This window comes from Convolutriloba macropyga, chromosome 3 (genome assembly GCF_964194025.1).
Source record: "Convolutriloba macropyga chromosome 3, txConMacr16.3, whole genome shotgun sequence".
In the NCBI taxonomy this organism is placed as follows: Eukaryota; Metazoa; Xenacoelomorpha; order Acoela; family Convolutidae; genus Convolutriloba; species Convolutriloba macropyga.
The window spans coordinates 60,268,995-60,295,764 of record NC_134470.1 but is presented as its reverse complement, the minus strand read 5'-3'; the positions used below and the strand labels follow the sequence as shown (position 1 = coordinate 60,295,764).

Here is a 26,770-nt window from a genome sequence, read left to right as displayed (position 1 = left end):
AGGTTTTTGCTTACGCTCTGCTTTCAGTGATTCACTTTTCGAATTATTTATTTTTAAACTGTTATTGTCCCCTGTGGTTTTTTTCATTATATAAGCTAGGTTTTTAATGGAAATATTTTTTGATCGAATCTCTAGTAACGTAACCTGCGGCTGATATTGGTGTATTTTGAAAGTAATACCTTTCAGTGACATTCATTTTTCTCAAAATCAAGGAAAAAGATTTCATGGATTCTTCTGTGTGCGTTAACGGCCGTTCATTACTCAATATTCTTAATTCGAATTTTTTTGAGTTCGAATTTTTAACTCAATTTTCTTTAAAAATTTGTTAAATTACTGATCAGGTTTTCAAAATGTCTCATTTTTTTCTTTCATTCTTTGTTTGTTTATTAGAATAATGGTTTTTTCAACATTCATAGATTTATTGTGTGTTGCTCAGATTTTTTGGTGTTAATTTTAGGCGAAAGACGCTCAAGTTATCGTTTTGCGCTGCCTCAAATGCAAAAGAGAAGTTTCAACGGTCAAATTTTTATCGAGCTATATACAGAGCAAACATCATTGATCCAAAAGTGAAATTCTTTCATCCGGTCGGACTCAAAAATTAAATTTGGAACTTCGATGTGGAAGTATTCAACTTTTCAGCTCAATATTATAATTCGTGTTCCATGACATTTATGTCTTTGCGGAAAAATGCCGTTCCTCGAACGAATTAAACTTAACAAAATTGAACTAGTTTGATTCATCTAAATTGTTTTTCTTGCTGCAGCAGTCCCTCGCGTTTGTCGATGTAATAATAATAAACTAGAATTACTGTGTTCATGCGGCGTTTTGATCTAAAAATGGCACCGAGTAAATTTGTAATTTATTGTTTTTGCTTGGTGGAAGAAGGTTTTTGCTTACGCTCTGCTTTCAGTGATTCACTTTTCGAATTATTTATTTTTAAAGTGTTATTGTCCCCTGTGGTTTTTTTTAATTATATAAGCTAGGTTTTTAATGGAAATATTTTTTGATCGAATCTCTAGTAACGTAACCTGCGGCTGATATTGTTGTATTTTGAAAGTACTACCTTTCAGTGACATTCATTTTTCTCAAAATCAAGGAAAAAAGATTTCATGGATTCTTCTGTGTGCGTTAGCGGCCGTTCATTACTCAATATTCTTAATCTGAATTTTTTTAAGTTCGAATTTTTAACTCAATTTTCTTTAAAAATTTGTTAAATTACTGATAAGGTTTTTCAAAATGTCTCATATTTTTCTTTCATTCTTTTTTTGTTTATTAGAATAATGGTTTTTTCAACATTCATAGATTTATTGTGTGTTGCTCAGATTTTTTGGTGTTAATTTTAGGCGAAAGACGCTCAAGTTATCGTTTTGCGCTGCCTGAAATGCGAAAGAGAAGTTTCAACGGTCAAATTTTTATCGAGCTATATACAGAGCAAACATCATTGATCCAAAAGTGAAATTCTTTCATCCGGTCGGACTCAAAAATTAAATTTGGAACTTCGATGTGGAAGTATTCAACTTTTCAGCTCAATATTATAATTCGTGTTCCATGACATTTATGTCTTTGCGGAAAAATGCCGTTCCTCGAACGAATTAAACTTAACAAAATTGAACTAGTTTGATTCATCTAAATTGTTTTTCTTGCTGCAGCAGTCCCTCGCGTTTGTCGATGTAATAATAATAAACTAGAATTACTGTGTTCATGCGGCGTTTTGATCTAAAAATGGCACCGAGTAAATTTGTAATTTATTGTTTTTGCTTGGTGGAAGAAGGTTTTTGCTTACGCTCTGCTTTCAGTGATTCACTTTTCGAATTATTTATTTTTAAAGTGTTATTGTCCCCTGTGGTTTTTTTTAATTATATAAGCTAGGTTTTTAATGGAAATATTTTTTGATCGAATCTCTAGTAACGTAACCTGCGGCTGATATTGTTGTATTTTGAAAGTACTACCTTTCAGTGACATTCATTTTTCTCAAAATCAAGGAAAAAAGATTTCATGGATTCTTCTGTGTGCGTTAGCGGCCGTTCATTACTCAATATTCTTAATCTGAATTTTTTTAAGTTCGAATTTTTAACTCAATTTTCTTTAAAAATTTGTTAAATTACTGATAAGGTTTTTCAAAATGTCTCATATTTTTCTTTCATTCTTTTTTTGTTTATTAGAATAATGGTTTTTTCAACATTCATAGATTTATTGTGTGTTGCTCAGAATGTTTGGCGTTAATTTTAGGCGAAAGACGCTCAAGTTATCGGTTTGTGTTGGCTCAAATGCAAAAGAGTTGGCTCAAATGCTATCGGTTTGTGTTGGCTCAAATTGAACTGACTTGATTCATCTAAATTGTTTTTGCTGCAGCAAGCCCTCGCCTTTGTGAAAGTAATAGTAATAATAAACCAGAAACACCGTGTTCATGTGGCGTTTTGATTTAAAAGTGGAACCGAGTAAATTTGCAATATGAAATTGTTTTGCTTAGTTGAAGAAGGTCTTTGTTTACGCTCTGCTTTCAGCGAATCACTTTTTGACCTCTTTGTTTTCAAACCGATTTTGTCCCCTTTGGTTAATTTTTCATTATATTATCTAGGTTTTTAATGGAAATATTTTAAGATCGAAACTCTAGTAATGTAACCCTCTGCAGCTATTGGTGCGTTTTGAAAGCACTATAATTTTTGTCAGCGGCATTCATATTGCTCAAAATCAAGGACAGAGGTTTCATAGGTTCTATTCTGTGTACGTTAACGGCCGTTCATTGTTCAATGTTTTTTAATTCGAATTTTTGAGTTCGAATTTTTAACTCAATGTTCCTAAAAATTCGTGAAAGTACTGATCGGGTTTTACAGAAAGTTTCACAGTTTTCTTTCGTTCTTTTTTTGTTTGTTATAATAAATTTTTTTAGCATTCAGAGATTGAGTGTGTGTGTTGCTCACAATTTCTGTCGTTAATTGTTAGAAATCCAATGAAAATTTGTTTTTGGTGTTTTATTAAAAAAGACTTTTAGGCGAAAGACGCTCAAGTTATTGGTTTGTTTGCTCAAAAACAAAAGAGAAAGTAACGGTTTGTGTTGCCTCAAATGCAAAAGAGAAGTTTCAACGGTCAAATTTTTATCGAGCTATATACAGAGCAAACATCATTGATCCAAAAGTGAAATTCTTTCAACCGGTCGGACTCAAAAATTGAATTTGGAACTTTGATGTGGAACTATTTAACTTTTTAGTTCAATATTGAAAATTCGTGTTCCATAACATTTCTTTGCGGAAAATGTGGTTTCTGGAACGATTTAAACTTACCAAAATTGAACTAGCTTGATTCATCTAACTTGTTTTTCTTGCTGCAGCAGTCCCTCGCGTTTGTCGATGTAATAATAATAAACTAGAATTACTGTGCTTATGCGGCGTTTTGATCTAAAAGTGGCACCGAGTAAATTTGCAATATATTGTTTGCTTGGGGGAAGAAGGTTTTTGCTCACCCTCTGCTTTCAGTGAATCACTTTGTGACCTATTTGTTTTCAAACCGTTTTTGTCCCCTTTGGTTAATTTTTCATATTTTTATCTAGGTTTTTAATGGAAATATTTTAAGATTGAAACTCTAGTAATGTAACCCTCTGCAGCTATTGGTGCGTTTTGAAAGCACTATAATTTGTATCAGCGGCATTCATATTGCTCAAAATCAAGGACAGATTTCATAGGTTCTATTCTTTGTACGTTAACGGCCGTTCATCGCTCAATGTTTTTTAATTCGAATTTTTGAGTTCCAATTTTTAACTCAATGTTCTTAAAAGTTCGTGAAAGTACTGATCGGTTTTTTCAAAAAATTTCACGGTTTTCTTTCGTTCTTTGTTTGTATATTATAATAAGTTTGTTTTAACATTCAGAGATTTAGTGTTTGTGTTGCTCACAATTTTTTGTCGTTGATTGTTAGAAATTCAATGAAAATTTGTTTTTGGTTTTTTATTAAGACTTTTAGGCGAAAGACGCTCAACTTATCGGTTTGTTTGCTCAAAAACAAAAGAGAAGTTATCGTTTTGTGCTGCCTCAAATGCGAAAGAGAAGTTTCAACGGTCAAATTTTTATCGAGCTATATACAGAGCAAACATCATTGATCCAAAAGTGAAATTCTTTCAACCGGTCGGACTCAAAATTTAAATTTGGAACTTCGATGTGGAAGTATTCAACTTTTCAGTTCAGTATTATAATTCGTGTTCCATGACATTTATGTCTTTGCGGAAAATGTCGTTCCTCGAACGAATTAAACTTAACAAAATTGAACTAGTTTGATTCATCTAAATTGTTTTTCTTGCTGCAGCAGGCCCTCGCTTTTGTCGATGTAATAATAATAAACTAGAATTACTGTGTTCATGCGGCGTTTTGTTCTAAAATTGGCACCGAGTAAATTTGCAATATATTATTTTTGCTTGGTGGAAGGAGGTTTTTGCTTACGCTCTGCTTTCAGTGATTCACTTTTCGAATTATTTATTTTTAAACTGTTATTGTCCCCTGTGGTTTTTTTCATTATATAAGCTAGGTTTTTAATGGAAATATTATTTGATCGAATCTCTAGTAATGTAACCTGCGGTTGATATTGGTGTATTTTGAAAGTAATACCTTTCAGTGACATTCATTTTTTCTCAAAATCAAGGAAAAAGATTTCATGGATTCTTCTGTGTGCGTTAACGGCCGTTCATTACTCAATATTCTTAATTCGAATTTTTTTGAGTTCGAATTTTTAACTCAATTTTCTTTAAAAATTTGTTAAATTACTGATCAGGTTTTTCAAAATGTCTTATATTTTTCTTTCATTCTTTGTTTGTTTATTAGAATAATGGTTTTTTCATTATTCATAGATTTATTGTGTGTTGCTCAGAAATTTTGGTGTTAATTTTAGGCGAAAGACGCTCAAGTTATCGTTTTGCGCTGCCTCAAATGCGAAAGAGAAGTTTCAACGGTCAAATTTTTATCGAGCTATATACAGAGCAAACATCATTGATCCAAAAGTGAAATTCTTTCATCCGGTTGGACTCAAAAAATTAAATTTGGAACTTCGATGTGGAAGTATTCAACTTTTCAGTTCAATATTATAATTCGTGTTCCATGACATTTATGTCTTTGCGGAAAATGTCGTTCCTCGAACGAATTAAACTTAACAAAATTGAACTAGTTTGATTCATCTAAATTGTTTTTCTTGCTGCAGGAGTCCCTCGCGTTTGTCGATGTAATAATAATAAACTAGAATTACTGTGTTCATGCGGCGTTTTGTTCTAAAAACGGCACCGAGTAAATTTGTAATATATTGTTTTTGCTTGTTGGAAGAAGGTTTTTGCTTACGCTCTGCTTTCAGTGATTCACTTTTCGAATTGTTTATTTTTAAACTGTTATTGTCCCCTGTGGTTTTTTAAAATTATATAAGCTAGGTTTTTAATGGAAATACTTTTTGATCGAATCTCTAGTAATGTAACCTGCGGCTGATATTGGTGTTTTTTGAAAGTAATACCTTTCAGTGACATTCATTTTTCTCAAAATCAAGGAAAAATATTTCATGGATTCTTTTGTGTGCGTTAGAGGCCGTTCATTACTCAATATTCTTAATCCGAATTTTTTTGAGTTCGAATTTTTAACTCAATTTTCTTTAAAAATTTGTTAAATTACTGATCAGGTTTTTCAAAATGTCTTATATTTTTCTTTCATTCTTTGTTTGTTTATTAGAATAATGGTTTTTTCATTATTCATAGATTTATTGTGTGTTGCTCAGAAATTTTGGTGTTAATTTTAGGCGAAAGACGCTCAAGTTATCGTTTTGCGCTGCCTCAAATGCGAAAGAGAAGTTTCAACGGTCAAATTTTTATCGAGCTATATACAGAGCAAACATCATTGATCCAAAAGTGAAATTCTTTCATCCGGTTGGACTCAAAAAATTAAATTTGGAACTTCGATGTGGAAGTATTCAACTTTTCAGTTCAATATTATAATTCGTGTTCCATGACATTTATGTCTTTGCGGAAAATGTCGTTCCTCGAACGAATTAAACTTAACAAAATTGAACTAGTTTGATTCATCTAAATTGTTTTTCTTGCTGCAGGAGTCCCTCGCGTTTGTCGATGTAATAATAATAAACTAGAATTACTGTGTTCATGCGGCGTTTTGTTCTAAAAACGGCACCGAGTAAATTTGTAATATATTGTTTTTGCTTGTTGGAAGAAGGTTTTTGCTTACGCTCTGCTTTCAGTGATTCACTTTTCGAATTGTTTATTTTTAAACTGTTATTGTCCCCTGTGGTTTTTTAAAATTATATAAGCTAGGTTTTTAATGGAAATACTTTTTGATCGAATCTCTAGTAATGTAACCTGCGGCTGATATTGGTGTTTTTTGAAAGTAATACCTTTCAGTGACATTCATTTTTCTCAAAATCAAGGAAAAATATTTCATGGATTCTTTTGTGTGCGTTAGAGGCCGTTCATTACTCAATATTCTTAATCCGAATTTTTTTGAGTTCGAATTTTTAACTCAATTTTCTTTAAAAATTTGTTAAATTACTGATAAGGTTTTTCAAAATGTCTCATATTTTTCTTTCATTCTTTGTTTGTTTATTAGAATAATGGTTTTTTCAACATTCATAGATTTATTGTGTGTTGCTCAGAATGTTTGGCGTTAATTTTAGGCGAAAGACGCTCAAGTTATCGGTTTGTGTTGCCTCAAATTTAAAAGAGAAATTTCAACGGTCATTTTTTTATCGAGCTTGATACAGAGCAAACATCATTGATTAAAAAATGAAATTCTTTCAACTGGTCTTCTAACCCTGTATGTTATAGTTATTAGGTTTTAGCGCTGTATTTTGACTGGAAGTGGCCTCATTGGGTTGAGCGATTTTTTGGGGACTGTGTTTTTGATATTTTTCTAATGAGTTTCAATAAGTTTCTCTGGTCTTTATCCTCATAAATTTCAATTCTGCAAGAGATTAAATTCTCTTGATCAAGTTTCTCCCACAAGAGGGAACTAGGAGCATTTGTTTTTTGAAATGTGATGTGGAAACCGAGATTTTTTGTTTTCTTTCACAGTTTTTGCCATTGAATTTTTTAAAAAGCTTTTTTGTTTTTAGTTCTTTTTTATGTCTTGCGCGTTCCTAACTTGTCGACTCCGTAAATTTCAATTCTGCAAGAGATTTAATTCTCTTGATCAAGTTTCTCCAACAAGAGGGAACTAGCATTTTTTTTGAAATGTGATTTGGAAACCGAGATTTGTTTTCTTTCACGGTTTTTGCTCAGTTTTTGCCATTGGATTTTTTATGAAGCTTTTTTGTTCTTTAGTTCATTGTTATCTGTCTGGTGCGTTCCTAACTTGTCGACTCCGTAATTAGTTTCAATTTTTCGCCGGATTTTTCAAGTAGTATTTTTTGCCGCAGCCTTCTGTCATAAATTCAAAGTGAGTAAAATTGAGGTAGTGAAAAATTTTCGCTGACCAATCGAGCATTTCACCTTTCTAAACGCACCTCGGAGCCCACGCTTTTACTGTTGCCCTCGGAGGCCAGCCTCTTAAGCTTAGTTATGCCAAAGCTAACTCCTTACATGCTGTTCGAGAGCAATTGAACCGGGAGGGAAACGTCTAAGAATTTAGTTATGTCAGAATTGGTATGTGACATGGGAGATTCAGGTTTTTGTTCACGTTCGAAGCAGTTTTTGGCTGCTTTTTTTTGCAGCTGAAATTGTTCCATGGCAGTAGTTAAAATTCAATGCGGTTTTTGAACAACTTTTTGATTTTTTGATTAAATTAAAATAGTCACTTTTATGCCGCATGCTGTCGAATTAGAAATCAAATATTGCATTTGAAATTTATTGAAAAATCATGGATTCTTCTGTGTGCGTTAGCGGCCGTTCATTACTCAATATTCATAATTCGAATTTTTTTAAGTTCGAATTTTTAACTCAATTTTCTTTAAAAATTTGTTTAATTACTGATAAGGTTTTTCAAAATGTCTCATATTTTTCTTTCATTCTTTGTTTGTTTATTAGAATAATGGTTTTTTCAACATTCATAGATTTATGGTGTGTTGCTCAGAATTTTTGGTGTTAATTTTAGGCGAAAGACGCTTAAGTTATCGTTTTGTGCTGCCTCAAATGCGAAAGAGAAGTTTCAACGGTCAAATTTTTATCGAGCTATATACAGAGCAAACATCATTGATCCAAAAGTGAAATTCTTTCATCCGGTCGGACTAAATAATAGAAGCGAAATATTTTGCTTAGTTTAGTTTTTATCTGATGCTATTTTGACTCATTTTTTTGAAAACAAAATACATAAACGTTGAATTTTGGGCGTAATTCATTCTTGTTTGATTTTGTCGTTTGTCCCGTCTCTTAGTCTCCTTAATTGCAGATATCATCGGCCTATAATGGGACATTCTTGTATTTGTAAAATGGTTTCAGCTTATACCGATTTCTTAAATGGATACACCAATTATTTTGAAAGGTTTTGTCTCTTCCTCATTTGGTAAACAATTCAGCCAAAAACTTGATTGAGCGAGTTCCGAACATAAAGTGGGAACGCACATTACCGAGTATCCTTGTTATTATTAGTGCTAACGATTTCGGGTTTTTCAAAATTTTTAATATTTTTTTCGTTCTTTGTTTATTAGAATAAAATTCTTTTTCAACATTCATAGATTTAGTGTTTGTGTTGCGTTAATTTTTTTGCCGTTTATTGTTAGAAATTCTAGGAAAATTTGATTTTGGTATTTTATTAATTAAGACCTTCAGGCGAAAGACGCTCAAGTTACTGGTTTGTGTTGGCTCAAATGCAAAAGAGAAGTTTCAACTGTCAATTTTTTTATCGAGCTATATACAGAGCAAACATCATTGATCCAAAAGTGAAATTCTTTCATCCGGTTGGACTCAAAAATTAAATTTGGAACTTCGATGTGGAAGTATTCAACTTTTCAGTTCAATATTATAATTCGTGTTCCATGACATTTATGTCTTTGCGGAAAATGTCGTTCCTTGAACGAATTAAACTTAGCAAAATTGAACTAGTTTGATTCATCTAAATTGTTTTTCTTGCTGCAGCAGTCCCTCGCGTTTGTCGATGTAATAATAATAAACTAGAATTACTGTGTTCATGTGTCGTTTTGTTCTAAATGTGGCACCGAGTAAATTTGCAATATATTATTTTTGCTTGGTGGAAGGAGGTTTTTGCTTACGCTCTGCTTTCAGTGATTCACTTGCCGAATTATTTATTTTTAAACTTATTGTCCCCTGTGGTTTTTTTCATTATAAAAGCTAGGTTTTTAATGGAAATATTTTTTGATCGAATCTCTAGTAATGTAACCTGCGGCTGATATTGGTGTATTTTGAAAGTAATACCTTTCAATGACATTCATTTTTCTCAAAATCAAGGAAAAAGATTTCATGGATTCTTCTGTGTGCGTTAACGGGCGTTCATTACTCAATATTCTTAATTCGAATTTTTTTGAGTTCGAATTTTTAACTCAATTTTCTTTAAAAATTTGTTAAATTACTGATCAGGTTTTTCAAAATGTCTCATATTTTTCTTTCATTCTTTGTTTGTTTATTAGAATAATGGTTTTTTCAACATTCATAAATTTATTGTGTGTTGCTCAGAATTTTCGGTGTTAATTTTAGGCGAAAGACGCTCAAGTTATCGTTTTGTGCTGCCTCAAGTGCGAAAGAGAAGTTTCAACGGTCAAATTTTTATCGAGCTATATACAGAGCAAACATCATTGATCCAAAAGTGAAATTCTTTCATCCGGTCGGACTCAAAAATTAAATTTGGAACTTCGATGTGGAAGTATTCAACTTTTCAGTTCAATATTATAATTCGTGTTCCATGACATTTATGTCTTTGCGGAAAATGTCGTTCCTTGAACGAATTAAACTTAGCAAAATTGAACTAGTTTGATTCATCTAAATTGTTTTTCTTGCTGCAGCAGTCCCTCGCGTTTGTCGATGTAATAATAATAAACTAGAATTACTGTGTTCATGTGGCGTTTTGTTCTAAATGTGGCACCGAGTAAATTTGCAATATATTATTTTTGCTTGGTGGAAGGAGGTTTTTGCTTACGCTCTGCTTTCAGTGATTCACTTTTCGAATTATTTATTTTTAAAACTGTTATTGTCCCCTGTGGTTTTTTCATTATAAAAGCTAGGTTTTTAATGGAAATATTTTTTGATCGAATCTCTAGTAATGTAACCTGCGGCTGATATTGGTGTATTTTGAAAGTAATACCTTTCAGTGACATTCATTTTTCTCAAAATCAAGGAAAAAGATTTCATGGATTCTTCTGTGTGCGTTAACGGCCGTTCATTACTCAATATTCTTAATTCGAATTTTTTTGAGTTCGAATTTTTAACTCAATTTTCTTTAAAAATTTGTTAAATTACTGATCAGGTTTTTCAAAATGTCTTATATTTTTCTTTCATTCTTTGTTTGTTTATTAGAATAATGGTTTTTTCATTATTCATAGATTTATTGTGTGTTGCTCAGAAATTTTGGTGTTAATTTTAGGCGAAAGACGCTCAAGTTATCGTTTTGCGCTGCCTCAAATGCGAAAGAGAAGTTTCAGTGGTCAAATTTTTATCGAGCTATATACAGAGCAAACATCATTGATCCAAAAGTGAAATTCTTTCATCCGGTTGGACTCAAAAAATTAAATTTGGAACTTCGATGTGGAAGTATTCAACTTTTCAGTTCAATATTATAATTCGTGTTCCATGACATTTATGTCTTTGCGGAAAATGTCGTTCCTTGAACGAATTAAACTTAGCAAAATTGAACTAGTTTGATTCATTTAAATTGTTTTTCTTGCTGCAGCAGTCCCTCGCGTTTGTCGATGTAATAATAATAAACTAGAATTACTGTGTTCATGTGGCGTTTTGTTCTAAATGTGGCACCGAGTAAATTTGCAATATATTATTTTTGCTTGGTGGAAGGAGGTTTTTGCTTACGCTCTGCTTTCAGTGATTCACTTTTCGAATTATTTATTTTTAAAACTGTTATTGTCCCCTGTGGTTTTTTTCATTATAAAAGCTAGGTTTTTAATGGAAATATTTTTTGATCGAATCTCTAGTAATGTAACCTGCGGCTGATATTGGTGTATTTTGAAAGTAATACCTTTCAGTGACATTCATTTTTCTCAAAATCAAGGAAAAAGATTTCATGGATTCTTCTGTGTGCGTTAACGGCCGTTCATTACTCAATATTCTTAATTCGATTTTTTTTGAGTTCGAATTTTTAACTCAATTTTCTTTAAAAATTTGTTAAATTACTAATCAGGTTTTTCAAAATGTCTCATATTTTTCTTTCATTCTTTGTTTGTTTATTAGAATAATGGTTTTTTCAACATTCATAGATTTATTGTGTGTTGCTCAGATTTTTTGGTGTTAATTTTAGGCGAAAGACGCTCAAGTTATCGTTTTGTGCTGCCTCAAATGCGAAAGAGAAAATTCAACGGTCAAATTTTTATCGAGCTATATACAGAGCAAACATCATTGATCCAAAAGTGAAATTCTTTCATCCGGTCGGACTCAAAATTTAAATTTGGAACTTCGATGTGGAAGTATTCAACTTTTCAGTTCAATATTATAATTCGTGTTCCATGACATTTATGTCTTTGCGGAAAATGTCGTTCCTCGAACGAATTAAACTTAGCAAAATTGAACTAGTTTGATTCATCTAAATTGTTTTTCTTGCTGCAGCAGTCCCTCGCGTTTGTCGATGTAATAATAATAAACTAGAATTACTGTTTTCATGCGGCGTTTTGTTCTAGAAATGGCACCGTGTAAATTTGTAATATTTTGTTTTTGCTTGGTGGAAGAAGGTTTTTGCTTGCGCTCTGCTTTCAGTGATTCACTTTTCGAATTATTTATTTTTAAACTGTTATTGTCCCCTGTAGTTTTTTTTTTCATTATATAAGCTAGGTTTTTAACGGAAATATTTTTTGATCGAGTCTCTAGTAATGTAACCTGCGGCTGATATTGGTGTATTTTGAAAGTAATACCTTTCAGTGACATTCATTTTTCTCAAAATCAAGGAAAAAGATTTCATGGATTCTTCTGTGTGCGTTAGCGGCCGTTCATTACTCAATATTCTTAATTCGAATTTTTTTTGAGTTCGAATTTTTAACTCAATTTTCTTTAAAAATTGGTTAAATTTCTGATCAGGTTTTTCAAAATGTCTCATATTTTTCTTTCATTCTTTGTTTGTTTATTAGAATAATGGTTTTTTCAACATTCATAGATTTATTGTGTGTTGCTCAAAATGTTTGGCGTTAATTTTAGGCGAAAGACGCTCAAGTTATCGGTTTGTGTTGGCTCAAATGCAAAAGAAAAATTTCAACGGTCATTTCTTTATCGAGCTTGATACAGAGCAAACATCATTGATTAAAAAATGAAATTCTTTCAACTGGTCTTCTAACCCTGTACGTTATAGTTTTTAGGTTTTAGCGCTTTATTTTGACTGGAAGTTGCCTCATTGGGTTGAGCGATTTTTTGGGGACAGTGTTTCTGTGTTCTCTTGATCAAGTTTCTCCCACAAGAGGGAACTAGGAGCATTTGTTTTTTGAAATGTGATGTGGAAACCGAGATTTTTTGTTTTCTTTCACAGTTTTTGCCATTGAATTTTTTAAAAAGCTTTTTTGTTTTTAGTTCTTTTTTATGTCTTGCGCGTTCCTAACTTGTCGACTCCGTAAATTTCAATTCTGCAAGAGATTTAATTCTCTTGATCAAGTTTCTCCAACAAGAGGGAACTAGCATTTTTTTTTGAAATGTGATTTGGAAACCGAGATTTGTTTTCTTTCACGGTTTTTGCTCAGTTTTTGCCATTGGATTTTTTATGAAGCTTTTTTGTTCTTTAGTTCATTGTTATCTGTCTGGTGCGTTCCTAACTTGTCGACTCCGTAATTAGTTTCAATTTTTCGCCGGATTTTTCAAGTAGTATTTTTTGCCGCAGCCTTCTGTCATAAATTCAAAGTGAGTAAAATTGAGGTAGTGAAAAATTTTCGCTGACCAATCGAGCATTTCACCTTTCTAAACGCACCTCGGAGCCCACGCTTTTACTGTTGCCCTCGGAGGCCAGCCTCTTAAGCTTAGTTATGCCAAAGCTAACTCCTTACATGCTGTTCGAGAGCAATTGAACCGGGAGGGAAACGTCTAAGAATTTAGTTATGTCAGAATTGGTATGTGACATGGGAGATTCAGGTTTTTGTTCACGTTCGAAGCAGTTTTTGGCTGCTTTTTTTGCAGCTGAAATTGTTCCATGGCACTAGTTAAAATTCAATACGGTTTTTGAACAACTTTTTGATTTTTTGATTAAATTAAAATAATCACATTTATGCCACATGCTGTCGAATTATAAATCAAATATTGCATTTGAAATTTTTTGAAAAATCAATCAAGTTCGTTTTATTGCTTTCTGAAATAAAGCGCATAAAAAAAGTATTTTAACCCTATAACTCGTTTTTTATTCAAATTTCTTTATGCCCTTCAAGCCTTTCCTCTTTTCATCTCTTCAATCCTTTAAATTTTTGTATATGATTCTAAGAAAACAAACTTATGTCAAAATTGATTAGCTTGATTTTAGAATTTTTGACTACGGCGTTGTTTTTTGTCCGCTTGTTAATTATTCCCAATAAAGACAGGTGCCACATCTTTTCTAGCGAATTGCAAGAATGAATGCTAGAAGCGAAATAATTTGCTTAGTTTAGTTTTTATCTGATGCTATTTTGACTCATTTTTTTGAAAACAAAATACATAAACGTTGAATTTTGGGCGTAATTCATTCTTGTTTGATTTTGTCGTTTGTCCCGTCTCTTAGTCTCCTTAATTGCAGATATCATCGGCCTATAATGGGACATTCTTTTATTTGTAAAATGGTTTCAGCTTAAACCGATTTCTTAAATGGATACACCAATTATTTTGAAAGGTTTTGTCTCTTCCTCATTTGGTAAACAATTCAACCAAAAACGTGATTGAGCGAGTTCCGAACATAAAGTGCGAACGCACATTACCGAGTATCCTTGTTATTATTTCGGGTTTTTCAAAATTTTTTTTATTTTTTTTCTTTGTTTGTTTATTAGAATAAAATTCTTTTTCAACATTCATAGATTTAGTGTTTGTGTTGCGTTAATTTTCTTGCCGTTAATTGTTAGAAATTCTAGGAAAGTTTGATTTTGGTATTTTATTAATTAAGACCTGCAGGCGAAAGACGCTCAAGTTATTGGTTTGTGTTGGCTCAAATGCAAAAGAAGTTTCAACGGTCAATTTTTTTTATCGAGCTTCATACAGAGCAATCATTATTGATTAAAAAGTGAAATTCTTTCAACTGGTTTTTTAACCCTGTATTTTATAGTTATAATTAGGTTGTAGCGCTTTATTTTGACTGGAAGATGCCTCATTGGATTGAGGGATTGTTTGGGGGACAGTTTTTCGGTATATTTGATATTTTTCTGTTGAGTTTCAATAAGTTTCCCTGGTCTTTATCCTCATAAATTTCAATTCTGTAAGAGATTAAATTCTCTTGATCAAGTTTCTCCAACAAGAGGGAACTAGGAGCATTTTTGTTTTGAAATGTGATGTGGAAACCGAGATTTGTTTTCTTTCACGGTTTTTGCTCAGTTTTTGCCATTGGATTTTTTAAAAAGCTTTTTTGTTTTTAGTTCATTGTTATCTGTGTGGTGCGTTCCTAACTTGTCGACTCCGTAATTAGTTTCAATTTTTCACCGGATTTTTCTGGTAATATTTTTCACCGCAGCCTTTCGACCTAAATTCAAAGTTAGTAAAATTGATATAGTGAAAAATTTTCGCTGACCAATCTAGCATTTCACCTTCGTAAACGCAACTCGGCGCCCACGCTTTTACTGCTGCCCTCGGAGGCCAGCCTCTTAAGCTAACTGAAGCTTAGTTATGCAAAAACTAACCCCTTACCTGCTGTTCGAGAGCAATTGAACTGGGAGGGAAACGTCTAAGAAGGTAGTGATTTGCCAGAATTGGGATGTGACATGAGAGATTCAGGTTTTTGTTCACGTTCGAAGCAGTTTGTGGCTGTATTTTTTGCAGCTGAATTTGTTCCTTGGCACTGTAGTTAAAATTCAATACGGTCCTTGAATTTTTTCTCATTTTTGGTTAAATTAAAATCACTTATATGCCACATGCTGTCGAATTATAAATCAAATATTGCATTTGAATTTTATTGAAAAATCAATCAAGTTCGTTTTGTTTCTTTCTGAATAAAAAGCGCATAAAAAAGTATTTTAGCCCTGTAACTCGTTCTTTTATTTGAATTTCTTCGTGCCCTTTAAGTTTTTTTTTCCTGAAACTGGTTTTTAGAACTTTTTTTTCTGTTTACCATTGGAAGCTTATCTACCAACGGGTGCAGTTTCTAACAATTGAGCCATACTCCTTACGTCTTAGGTTATATTGAACTTTTTTCGGTTAGATTGTCTCGCTTGTCAGAACGAACCATTTTCAACAAAATATTGTTTGGAATACCATGGAACGTTTTTTTTGCAAGATCCTTTAAATTTTTGTATATTACTCTAAGAAAACAAACTTTTATGTCAGAATTGATTTGCTTGATTTTAGAATTTTCTACTGCTGCGTTTGTTTTTTGTCTGCTTGTTAATTATGCTCAATAAAGACAGGTCCCGCATCTTTTCAAGCGAAATGCTAGAATGAATGCTAGAAGCAAGTCAATTTTTTTATTTTAGTTTTTATCTGATGCTGTTTTGACGGTCATTTTTTTTAAAAAAAATTAGATAAATGTTTAATTTTGGCCGTAATTAATTCTTGTTTGATTTTGCTGTTTGTCCTGTCTCTTAGTCTCCTTGATGGCAGATATCATCGGCCCCTAATGAGATATTCTTTTATTTGTATAATGGTTTCAGCCTAAATCGATTGCCTAAATGGATACACCAATTGTTATTTTGAAAGGTTTTGTCTCTTCCTCATTTGGTAGACAATTAAGTCAAAACGTGATTGAGAAAGTTCCGAACATAAAGTGCAAACCCTCATTACCGAGCATCCTTGTTATTATTAGTGCTAACGTTCTGCAATTTTTAGTAGACATTTTTTTTCTTTAAGCGGCTTATTTTTAGCTATCCCATGAATCAAAACGTGATACACTCCGTGATATGGCAGCTTGATTAATCTTGCAAACTTGAATTATCTTGCCAAGTTTCCCATAAAATGATCATGCATGTTCGTGCATATTTTGGTGCTTTCTACCCAATTAACATGGATAAATTTACCATGTTTTAATGTGTTTCTTATCTAGGCAATCAAGCTTTATTTGTTTATCAATTTTTTTTGGATAATATATGCCGCCTATAAATCTTTGTGGGTCGTTTTACAATCATTTGATAAGGTACCAAAAAGCTCTTTCGGTTAAATCTACTTATTCCTCAATTTCCTCATTAGATAATTGAATTGCGCCATATTCATTTGGCACATCAGTTTTTGCCCTCGTTAAGTGAACTAGAACATTTTATCCTATTTGTGGAAAACTATGACTTTGGCTTCCTAGTCTATCGCATAGACGTAATGCATAGGTGACGTCATTTTCAAAATTTGCAGAAGTCGTGCCGTTTTATTTGGACTGCATCTAATGGAATTGTTGACCCGGCTTTGAAACGGAAATAAACACTCTGGGCATTTTTATTGTCGAAACAGATCGTCCGAATGAAGATAAGACTATAATGCGCAGTTTTTCTTTCAGGGGCGATGCGGTTGTTTGCAATTTAAGACAGACTCTGAATAATTCTGTGGAACACTTGTTGGGGATTATTTGACGAGCGTCTTTTGTGAGATCTATTTGGAAGCGCGTGAACGAACACTTATCAATTGTACTGGTTGCATCAATGAACGAAATGATAAGGATTTGAGGTGTTGTATCAAAAATGAACCAGGCATCAAGGTGACGGAAACGACGCATCAATTAGTCAGATTGTATCAATATGATGAAAGTGGCGGACTCTTGAATACGATCAGACTAAATATTCACGGATTAGCGCCTCATTTTTTGATAAAAGCTGCTGAGTTTTTCGAAGTGCATTTGTCTGCAGCACTATTATTTAGCCCTCAATTTGTTACTGGTAATTGGTTGTTGACAAGATTTGTAACAGGTACCAGGCACTGTGAAACTCATTTGATCTATTGTAGTTCTGCCAAACCATTTGATAAAACTACAGAAAATAACCAAGTCCAAAATTCAGAACATCCAAGTTGTACAAATCACAAATCATCTGAAACGACTTTGAAACCAGCTGAACACTGTGAAGAAAAAACGGAAGATAAACTATACACAGATTATAAGAAATCAATAGATCAGGATCAAAGTCATAGCCTCTTCGATCGCAGTTTCGAAAACAAATTTGTTGCGAAATCGGAGTCAGCTGTTTGTAAAAGTGTCGAAGTTGGTGGGAAAAGCGTTGAAATCAATTCGGGAAGCAGTAAGGTTGGAATTGGAAAGAGTAGACTGTGCCGGTGGAGTTGCGATAAAGTTGTCCCGATGCCAAAGAGATCAGGCGCTTCAACCTCCTCTTCATCTGCAGCATCGTTGTCTTCGAATCAACACAAGGTGAATTCCACCTCCAATCAGAGTATTATTCAACATCAGCAGCAGCCCCAGGGCCACTCGAAGGCTAACGCCACCTCTACCTGTAAAAGTCAGCCCAGCTCAGCTACGCATAGCAAGAAGATCAAGACAGAGCATAAAACAGGTTGGTCACGTTCAAGTTTGTTTCACTACAATTGTTTTGTAATTAGCTGGAGTATTCAATATATTTTGGAATGTGTGATGATTGTCTATACCAATTCAGCATTGTATAAAGATGGTCTGGCAACTAAATCAAGGCCAATTTAATAGTGGGCAAAAAAGATTGGTTGAAATCTAGGTTGTATAACCCTCGATGGTTTGGAGAAGGTCAAATTGCTTTTGGACTAAATTCTTTTTTAAATGCATAAATATACATACAGAATCAAAAAACTTTTTGCTAGTTAGAAATGCAGGACTATTCTGATTATGCTATTATTTCTTTAAAATTGTAATACTGAATTTTTGAGAACCATCGTTCTGTTTTGTCTACTTATTTCGCTGGAATTTTGATACGACCCATAAAGGTGGTTTTTGAACGAGTATGTCTATTCTCGCTACAATTTTGGTAGACAATACCAGTCAACATTTTTACTTATAAATATACTTAAAATTTCTGAAATTTTTTTATACGGTGGGGTAAGGAGGATATCCGAAACCAGGACGAAACGTGTGGACTTCAAGTGAGTGATTTGTTTGATACTGGCCAAATTTGCCCATGAAGAGTGGACTGAAAGTTAAAAGGACGGAAGGTCATAGTACTCCATTTGCTCAGTATATTGATTGATGTCGCTCTTCAAACTCCAAATAATTGGATTTGTTTATCATGTTTTCTTGTGTCATATGATTCAGTTCGGCTTGCTTCAATGGCCTTAAAAGAATATATGTTGAATGAAAAAGGGTTTATACGAGCAAAAATTTATTCACTTGTTAAAGATTAAATGTTTTATATGACCAGAACCATTTAGAGGTTATGATGTAATGATAGAAGACTCAAAATTCAGCATAGATGATTTGTTTTATAGATAGCTTAAAAGATTGTAATTGGAGAAATAAGAATGAACCAGGTATGAGCAAAAAAAAACTTAAGGCTTGTAAGCAATTAAGAGGTATTAGTTTGAATCCACTTCTGGTCCATTTTCACTCTAAGTTGTACCCGATTAAACCTGGCTCTCATAAATTAAGTTCTTAATGAATTGCAGAACTGATTTTGTATGCGTTTGCTTCAGACTGCAGTTCGTGTTCGATGCGGGACCCCTCGCTAGGACTGCACATTGCGGGTGGCGGTGGAGGGGGTCCAGTGGCGGTAGCCGCTCTTAACCTCAGCAACGTATCCCTCCACCCCGCAACTGCAGCGGCAGCCACCCACGCCCATCACCACCCCTCACAGCAGCACTCTTCAAACAGCCAGCAACAATCCATGATACACTCAGCCCTCGTTTCTCAACAACACAATGCTTCCTCTTTGGCAGCAGCAGGGTGCGGACCTTCCGCAATGGCAGCAGCTGTACAACATCACCAGCCAAGATCAAGTCACTACCATTTAAGGTGAGTGGTTTTTAACTGAGTCCAATATAACAGAACAGCATTCGACATTTTAGATAAAGCAACTTTACAAAGATAATGATCACTCTTGTTACAAGGAAAATGTTAAGGGAAATTTCCCTTATACGGAAGATCGATTAGGATTCTATATTCTATGTGAACGGTGATAGGTTCTAAACAAAATTTAATGAATTAGATATATATTCCGGCGATCGCATAACCTTTAAAAGAACCTATTATCCTTTCGTTGATTGCTCCAGGGGCCAGAAACGGAATGCATCTGATTTCGAGGCTGCGGCGGCTGCTGCCGGGGCATCAACGGCAGTAGTTGCGCCTACAGTGAGAATCGTGAACAAAGTTCCTCCTTCAGTTGTTCAGCAGCAACAACAACAATCACACAATATGGCAGCAGCCGGACAGCAACTCAATTCGTCATCTGCATCGTGCTCAAATGCACTCGCTCTAAATCAGGTTAATAATTATAAATGATTAGGTGATTTCGTATTATCAATTACGAATCTATATCAACGATTAAACATATAACTGTTGCTTCAACTGAAAGCTAAAGTGATTTAAAAAATGGTCTTTAGTTACGGCTCTACTTGATATGGCATTTTCATGTCATGCAATTGGTGCTTGTAGCGGAAGTTAAAGGAGCCATTGCCTATGAATTATGTTCAAAGAAAACGTACTCGAAAAGTTTGAAATTCCTAATACGAAACTGAAAGGAGTTGCTTATAAATTGCTTATAATAATGACAAATCATCCACAAATCCTTGGTCTTGTGGGCACCTTTTTGTATGAATCTAATGATTTATGGATTGTTTTAGGTATCTCAAGCGGCAGCTCAAAACAGTTCCTCGTCAGTGGATGGGGACTATACTTTGACACAGCACGAAGTGCTGGTGTCTCAGAACAAGGCCAACTACGAAGTGCTCGAATTCCTGGGAAGAGGCACATTCGGACAGGCTAGTCTTTTCTATTACTAGAGCACCACTAAAGAAAAAGATGGTGAAGATGTATGAAGAAAATAAATAAGGAAATACGATGAGCATCACTTAAATTAATGATTATCGAGAATATATAATTCTCATAATTTTACACTGCATCAATTTTTCTGTAATCGAGTAATCGAAACTGCTGCAGTTAAAATCATCAACTTCTTCAACTTTGTAGTTGTCTCATATAAGCTTGTTTGCATATTTTAGGTGGTCAAATGTTGGAAGCGTGGAACCAAAGACATCGTCGCCATCAAAATTTTAAAGAACCACCCCTCATACCAGAGACAGGGACAGATTGAAGTCCAAATTCTGTCCAGATTAATGCAAGAAAACGCTGAGAAGTACAACTTCGTTAAAGCGTACGAGTTCTTCAACCACAAGAATCACACGTGCATTGTCTTCGAAATGTTGGAACAAAATTTGTACGACTTTTTGAAAGCTCAAAACTTCAGACCTATGCCTTTAAGGTACATTCGACCAATAACCCAGCAAGTGCTTTGCGCTCTGTTGAAACTAAAGCAACTCGGACTGATTCACGCCGATTTAAAACCAGAGAACATAATGTTGGTCGAACCTGAGAATCAACCGTTCAAAGTCAAAGTTATCGACTTTGGCAGTGCCTCACATGTGTCAAAAACCGTCCCGGCAACCTACCTTCAGTCCAGATATTACAGGGCGCCAGAAATTATTCTGGGTCTGAATTACAATGAAAGTATCGATATGTGGAGTTTGGGCTGTGTGATTGCGGAACTGTTTCTTGGGTGGCCTCTGTACCCAGGTGCCTCCGAGTATGACCAGATCAGATACATTTTGCAAACCCAAGGAACCCCGGACAACCATCTGCTTAATATTGCCCACAAAACTTGCAAGTTCTTCGTCAGAGACAGTATGCAGGTGAGAATGAGTGAAAAATTGGAAAATTTTAGTGGGTAACTTATTGGAAAACAACACATCGGATTATCAGAGAAATGTTACCAGAAATTAAAAAAACGAACCATGATCTCTTTGAGCACCTGTGATCATTAGGTTATCAAAAAATTTGAACGATGCTTGCAATGCGCAATCGATACTCTGATTTGAATGTTTGAAAAGAAATCATTATATAAATGCATGAAATTTGTGGTAATTTGTTATTATTTGAAGGTATGGCGTCTCAAATATCCCGAGGAGATGTTGAGTGAGTGCGGAGTTAAGTCCAAGGAGGCGAGGAAATTCATCTTCAGTTCTCTAGACGAGATTCAGAATGTCAGAATTGCATCTTCTGTTGACCTAAAGTCATCCGCAGCAAACGACCCCGATGGCAGTGAAAAGGTAATTGATGTGCCCAATCTGAGAAATTCTTTAGCCTGTTTTTGTTATTTATATTTGAATCAATTGAAGACCTGAGTTTGAAGACAATCAGTGTCGGATGAATTCGAAGTCGAATTTTACTCCGCTCTAGAAAATTTGAAAACTATAGACTAGTAAGTTCTTGATTTACAGGAGTAAAGCAGAAATGTTTTCGTTAACTTTTAAAATTTTAAACTTCAAAATTTCAAAATAGATTAGCTTTAAAAATTGGATGATTCATTTGACTGTGATTGAAGGACGAGGTTGCTTTAGGTGGTTGACAAGCTGGATAGGCGTGAGTTTGTGAAGTTGCTGAAGATGATGTTGTCGCTCAGTCCAGAGATGCGGATCAGTCCAGACGTGGCCCTGGCGCACTCTTTTGTCACAATGGAACACCTATCTCACAACCAGTTCCCACATAGTAGAATGTTAGTTACTTTGTCCCAATTAGAATCTTCCCTCCTCCTCCGTACCGGAAACAATTTTGGTTTCGTAACCATATGTCATTTAAGATAATGCATGTGTTCGCCTTGAGGATGCTTTGTATAACCTTATTAAGTGGACTAAATAGCTATTTAGGTAGGACCAGCTATCTATGAAGGTCTTAAAGTAAAAAATTATGGATAGTCTTATTGTTCTTGGAATTGTTGTAGAAGTGAAGCTTTATCTTATTAGGCTATAGTAACTGTTAGTATTGCAGAATGGAAACTACGTATTCATCAGTGTGTCCCCAGAAGCGTCTAAAAACACAAGTATTATTTGCGATATGTTAATCTTCGGTCTCATTTCAGCATAAAATCGAGCAGAAAGTACATGGATATTTGCTGTCGCGGATCTTTTTCAACGTCCCTTATGAGTGGATCAGTATCTAATGCGGCAGCCTCTGTGCCCCCGACAGTACCTCCCAGTCTGGGTGCAGCAGCCCAGAACCCAAGCAATGCCGCCATGGCCGCCAGTCTGGCACATGTTGCTGCAGCATCTTCTCTGGCTAAAAATCTCCTCATACCCTCTGGACCAGCAGGACCAGCGACACACCCGGTCGGAGTCAGCGCTTCAGTGGCGGCAGCCGCCGGTGGTGTTACAAGGTTGCAAACTGGCAACTCGGCTGCCGCAGCTGCGTTAGGACAACACGTAACAGCCGCAGCATCGGCGAGCGCAGCTGCTGCGGGTGGAATTTTGCACTACAACCCAGTTGCAACGTTGCTTCAGAATAGGGCAGCTGCAACATACAGGCATGAGCTAACAGCACCTGCAGCTGCCCATAATCCGTTCTCAGCAGCAGTACATGCAGGAGCGTACCAGGCAGCACCCGCGGGATTGTCTCTGATTTACCCTCAAGTGGCGGCCGCTGCAGCAGCTGCATACCAGGTGAGAGATGACACTTATATTTATTGTAATGCTTACTAAGTGTTGCCTCTTTTCGAATTGAATTGTAGACTTATTGGTTCCAATGCTGCTCTTTTTGCAATACAAATTAAATTCAAAATTTGAAGTTGAAATTGAGTTTATTTTAATTGGCGAACTAGATTGTGTTCAAATTAAAAATTTGCCAAGATTGCCAGCTAAGACTTGAACATGTTTTCTCAACTAAATAGTGAGATTTTTTATGTAGTAACTTTGTTTGTATTTTAGCCGTTGAGTGCAGCCGCAGCCATAAATCCCTACTTGATTGCAGCCACTACCGACCAGCACAGAGCCCAACAGCTAGCACTCAATCCAGCAGCGGCTGCTGTCCTCATACCCCAGGCGGCAGCTGCCTCTGCTGGGGCACCTCCCGGTGCCACGGCCACTGCTTGTCTACCCCACACAACTGCTCTCGAACAGGTATAATATAGCTCACTAACATGATTCCGTTGATTAGACTACATTATTTGTAGCAACAGTTTTTGAAATTTGTTTTCTAATTGATTAATCGGAAAAGTCCTTAGAGCTTATTGGGCGGTAAAAATCAATCTAATAAACTTGCTTTGGGATTAAAACATTTGCATAGATGTATATATAATAGGAGAATTAATGTGCACACGGCCGCTAAATGTGAAAACATGAACTTGTGATCTACTTTGTCGAGAAGTAATGCAACTGTTGGTATCGCTACAGGCGCTGATTGATAGTTATGCAGCAATGTTCACGTAGATTTGTGTTCAGGTTCCAGTAGGATGTACTGACACGTTACTGGCAGCAGCCGCGGCAGCAGCAGCTGTAACAGCTCAACACCAACAGCACAGACAGCTTCTGATGGACTACAGTACGAGACTACAACAGCAACAACAACACCATCAGCAGACGCAGCAACAACAGCAGCACTCAGGCACAGCTGCTGGGGCATTGTTCGCTGCGGGTGCACAGACAGGAGCTGCTGCTCCGCATCCGCCTTTGAGTCCTGTACGCGGACATCACATGGTAGGAAGCCGTTCCTTAACTGAGTAAAACTAAATGAGAGCTCTGAATTGATTAAGTTCAATATGTGTTGTTAATCGAGGTGCAATTGCTTAGGCCGAGGGAAGGCTTCTTTGTTGACTTTATCCTGATTCTGCTCTAGAATAAACTCTAGTATAATGGAAACTTACGTTCAAATTTCGATCATTACTTTGATATGCGTTAACGAAGAGATTATTAATGCAATCTTGTGTATCCAACTTTGTAGATTGAATTTTTTTATATCATCAAAATTTTTTGGACAAAAGACTAAATGGTTTTGAGCAAGAGAAATGAATGGTAATGATAGGTTTGCGAATGTTCAGGACGCTTATCCACCTCTACATGGGTCACATTCATCCATTTACGAGCAGACTCTAGAAGCAGTCTCCTTGGCCAACTCCCTCAATACAGCAGCAGCAGCATTCACACCTCTATTCGCCGCTAACTCCTCCATGATGCAGTCAGCGGCCTCTGCCAACACCGCCAGCCTCCTCGCTCTCGGTGGAGGAACTGCAACATCTGGCTTGTCCTCGTCCCTAAGCGCACACGATAGTGTGGCAGCGGCTGCTGCCGCAGCAGCTGCTGCCGGACTTCATCTCGTAGGGCACTCGGCTACAGGAACCGCGTATGGAGGCCACAACTCATCAGCTACAGGAGGCGCTGGCTCTCATGGAAACTCACATGGACCTGTTAACTTGAGGATATCGTTGCCAGTTTCTCCTTTGAGGTCCTCGCTTCAATCCACACATCCAATGGGAGCCTTGGATCGTATCAGTTCGGCAGCTGTTTCATCGTTATTACCTCCCGCAAGCCTAGCATCAGCTGTGTCTGGGGGAGCGGTGGCGTCATTAGTGCATGTACATGGTAATGAGAATTCATCAGGTGCAGCCGACTGTTTCCTGTCTCCCATCTCGGTGCGCAACTCTAACTCGGGAATTCTTGACATGACGTCCGCTGAGAGACGCAATTCAGATTTGCCTCACTTGACAAACGTGTTTTGCTCCTCGTCACGACTATCGCCTGCAACAAACGTAGCCAATGAAGCCTCGAACTTATCGTCAATTTCGGGCCGGCAGAACTCATTAGCTGGCGATTCCCGTATTTCCAGTCCCGTGTCCAGCGCAGTTGGAGGTTTTCTCGCGGCAGCAGCTGCATCAGGATCGGCAGGCGCTGCGGGTGGTTCCATGATTCCATCAGGTAGTGTCCTTTCTCATCTGTCGTCAACTTCTCTCAATTTACTCCACGCAAGTGCGGCGGGATCCTCGAGAAAGCTATCAATTCCTTCTATAAAAGTGGAAAGAGAATCACCTCCGTGTGAGCACACGCAAGAAGGAATGCCAGCTTTACCTGGGCGAGCTGGCGACGGGTCGCTTGGTGGATCTCATAACAGTATCATAACGCTCTCAAGTGATGATGAAGATTCCAAATTCTAGAAGTGAGCCGATTTTCCTTGACGTTAGGATTTCAAAATTTTTCAATGTCAAAGAGATACAAATTGTCCTATATATAACCCCAACAAAACTGAAGCATCGTTTGCTGCAAAGCCGTATGTTAGTATTTTATGATGACACAAGATATTTTCACGGATTTAATGCAATGCAGTTTATGAAACTTCACCCCAATTGTGTATTTAGTTGAAAATTCGATTCTATATTCATTTCCAATGGTAGATTTGTGATTTGAAATTTAGTAATATTTGGATATCCACATATTTGTGATAAATGACATGTGATATAGGAGTAATTGCGTGCTAATAGCGTGTATCTAATATTGCATACCTTACATTCGCCTTCTAACTGATATCTGCGCTACAGTAGTTAACCGAACAACATTGCAGAAGTGTTATTATGATCCAAATTGTTAGCGTGAGTTATAATAAATCATAATTAGTATCGGTTTAATATCTAGACGCATATTCCAACATTAACTGTGTGAAATTGGACTGATTGCCCTATGTTATATATTTAGTGTGGAAGAGTTTAACGTTGATTAAAATCTCACAAACTTAATGTATAAATGTGGTGATTTATTTGTGCATGTTTTTTGATTACATAGCTTTACCTCACTCAAAATTGGAAGTTATTGGGGATTTCCCCCCAATGTAGTTGACCTTTGAATGGGTCAGTTTAGTGTTCCTTCACGCGTAAAAGCTTCTTCGCCGGTGCTGGATAAAAGAGTGAATTTATGAAGAGTAATATCCCAATTGTACAAATTCAGCAGTTTGTTTCGCCGTTTTTGAAGCAGTTTCCATTGATAAGATGTGCTTATTAATATTTGACTGTAATTATACTTGGCTATAGATTGAGTGTTTTTAAATTTCCCTTAGCTTAAAACCACTAACAGCCGTAACTTAGTTAATTGGTACACAGAATGCTTAGCTACCCAGAGATTGTCGCCCCCGTTCCTCATCTCCTTCGATGGTAATATTGGTTGACCTTTGACCTTTGGTCCCCGTAATATTGGTTTGAGCCTTTTTCTACTCTTAGACACTACAAGTCGTTGACTCACCTTAAAAGCAGTTTAGTTACAATTACTACAAATAAATACTTTGTTTGTTCCTTTGTTAGTGATGCTTTTCTTCAGACTAAAAATTAATGCGTTTAGATATAAATTGTTCATTATTACCTTGATTCAATACATTAGTTGTACTCTTTACTATTACTTAGCGCGTTGTTGCTATTGCGATATCAACAGCAGATTTTAATTTCCTAATTGTTAGTTGCTCTGCAAATTAAAGTTTCCGTTCTTTGTTGTTGTAGTTGTTCATACAAATAAACAATACACCGCTTATTTGGCACACAATTTATTCTGAATAATTCATTCTCATTCGACAGTATTTTTTGCCTGCTTCTCAGGTGTTTTTCTTTCTTTCAGTGGTAACCATAAAAATATGGTTTT

General features: G+C 35.6%; 1 protein-coding gene across 1 annotated transcript; it reads left to right on the top strand.

Moving 5' to 3' along the window:
• Positions 1 to 16,707: 16,707 nt before the first annotated feature.
• LOC142336330 (uncharacterized) lies at positions 16,708 to 26,708 on the top strand. The gene is made up of 11 exons (XM_075385083.1): positions 16,708 to 17,706; positions 18,809 to 19,127; positions 19,385 to 19,595; positions 19,955 to 20,092; positions 20,333 to 21,019; positions 21,269 to 21,436; positions 21,728 to 21,882; positions 22,246 to 22,822; positions 23,087 to 23,278; positions 23,600 to 23,854; positions 24,196 to 26,708. Exons 1-11 carry the CDS (start codon positions 17,496 to 17,498, stop codon positions 25,303 to 25,305), a joined length of 4,023 nt encoding a protein of 1,340 aa, XP_075241198.1. The 5' UTR covers positions 16,708 to 17,495; the 3' UTR covers positions 25,306 to 26,708.
• Positions 26,709 to 26,770: the final 62 nt, after the last annotated feature.

Excerpts from the sequence above, each read along its gene's own strand:
- LOC142336330 (XM_075385083.1), top strand. The coding sequence starts at position 17,496 with ATGCCAAAGAGATCAGGCGCTTCAACCTCCTCTTCATCTGCAGCATCG. Across the intron at positions 20,093-20,332 it reads GAAGAGGCACATTCGGACAG|GTGGTCAAATGTTGGAAGCG; the intron begins GCTAGTCTTTTC and ends TGCATATTTTAG. Across the intron at positions 23,279-23,599 it reads ACACAACTGCTCTCGAACAG|GTTCCAGTAGGATGTACTGA; the intron begins GTATAATATAGC and ends ATTTGTGTTCAG.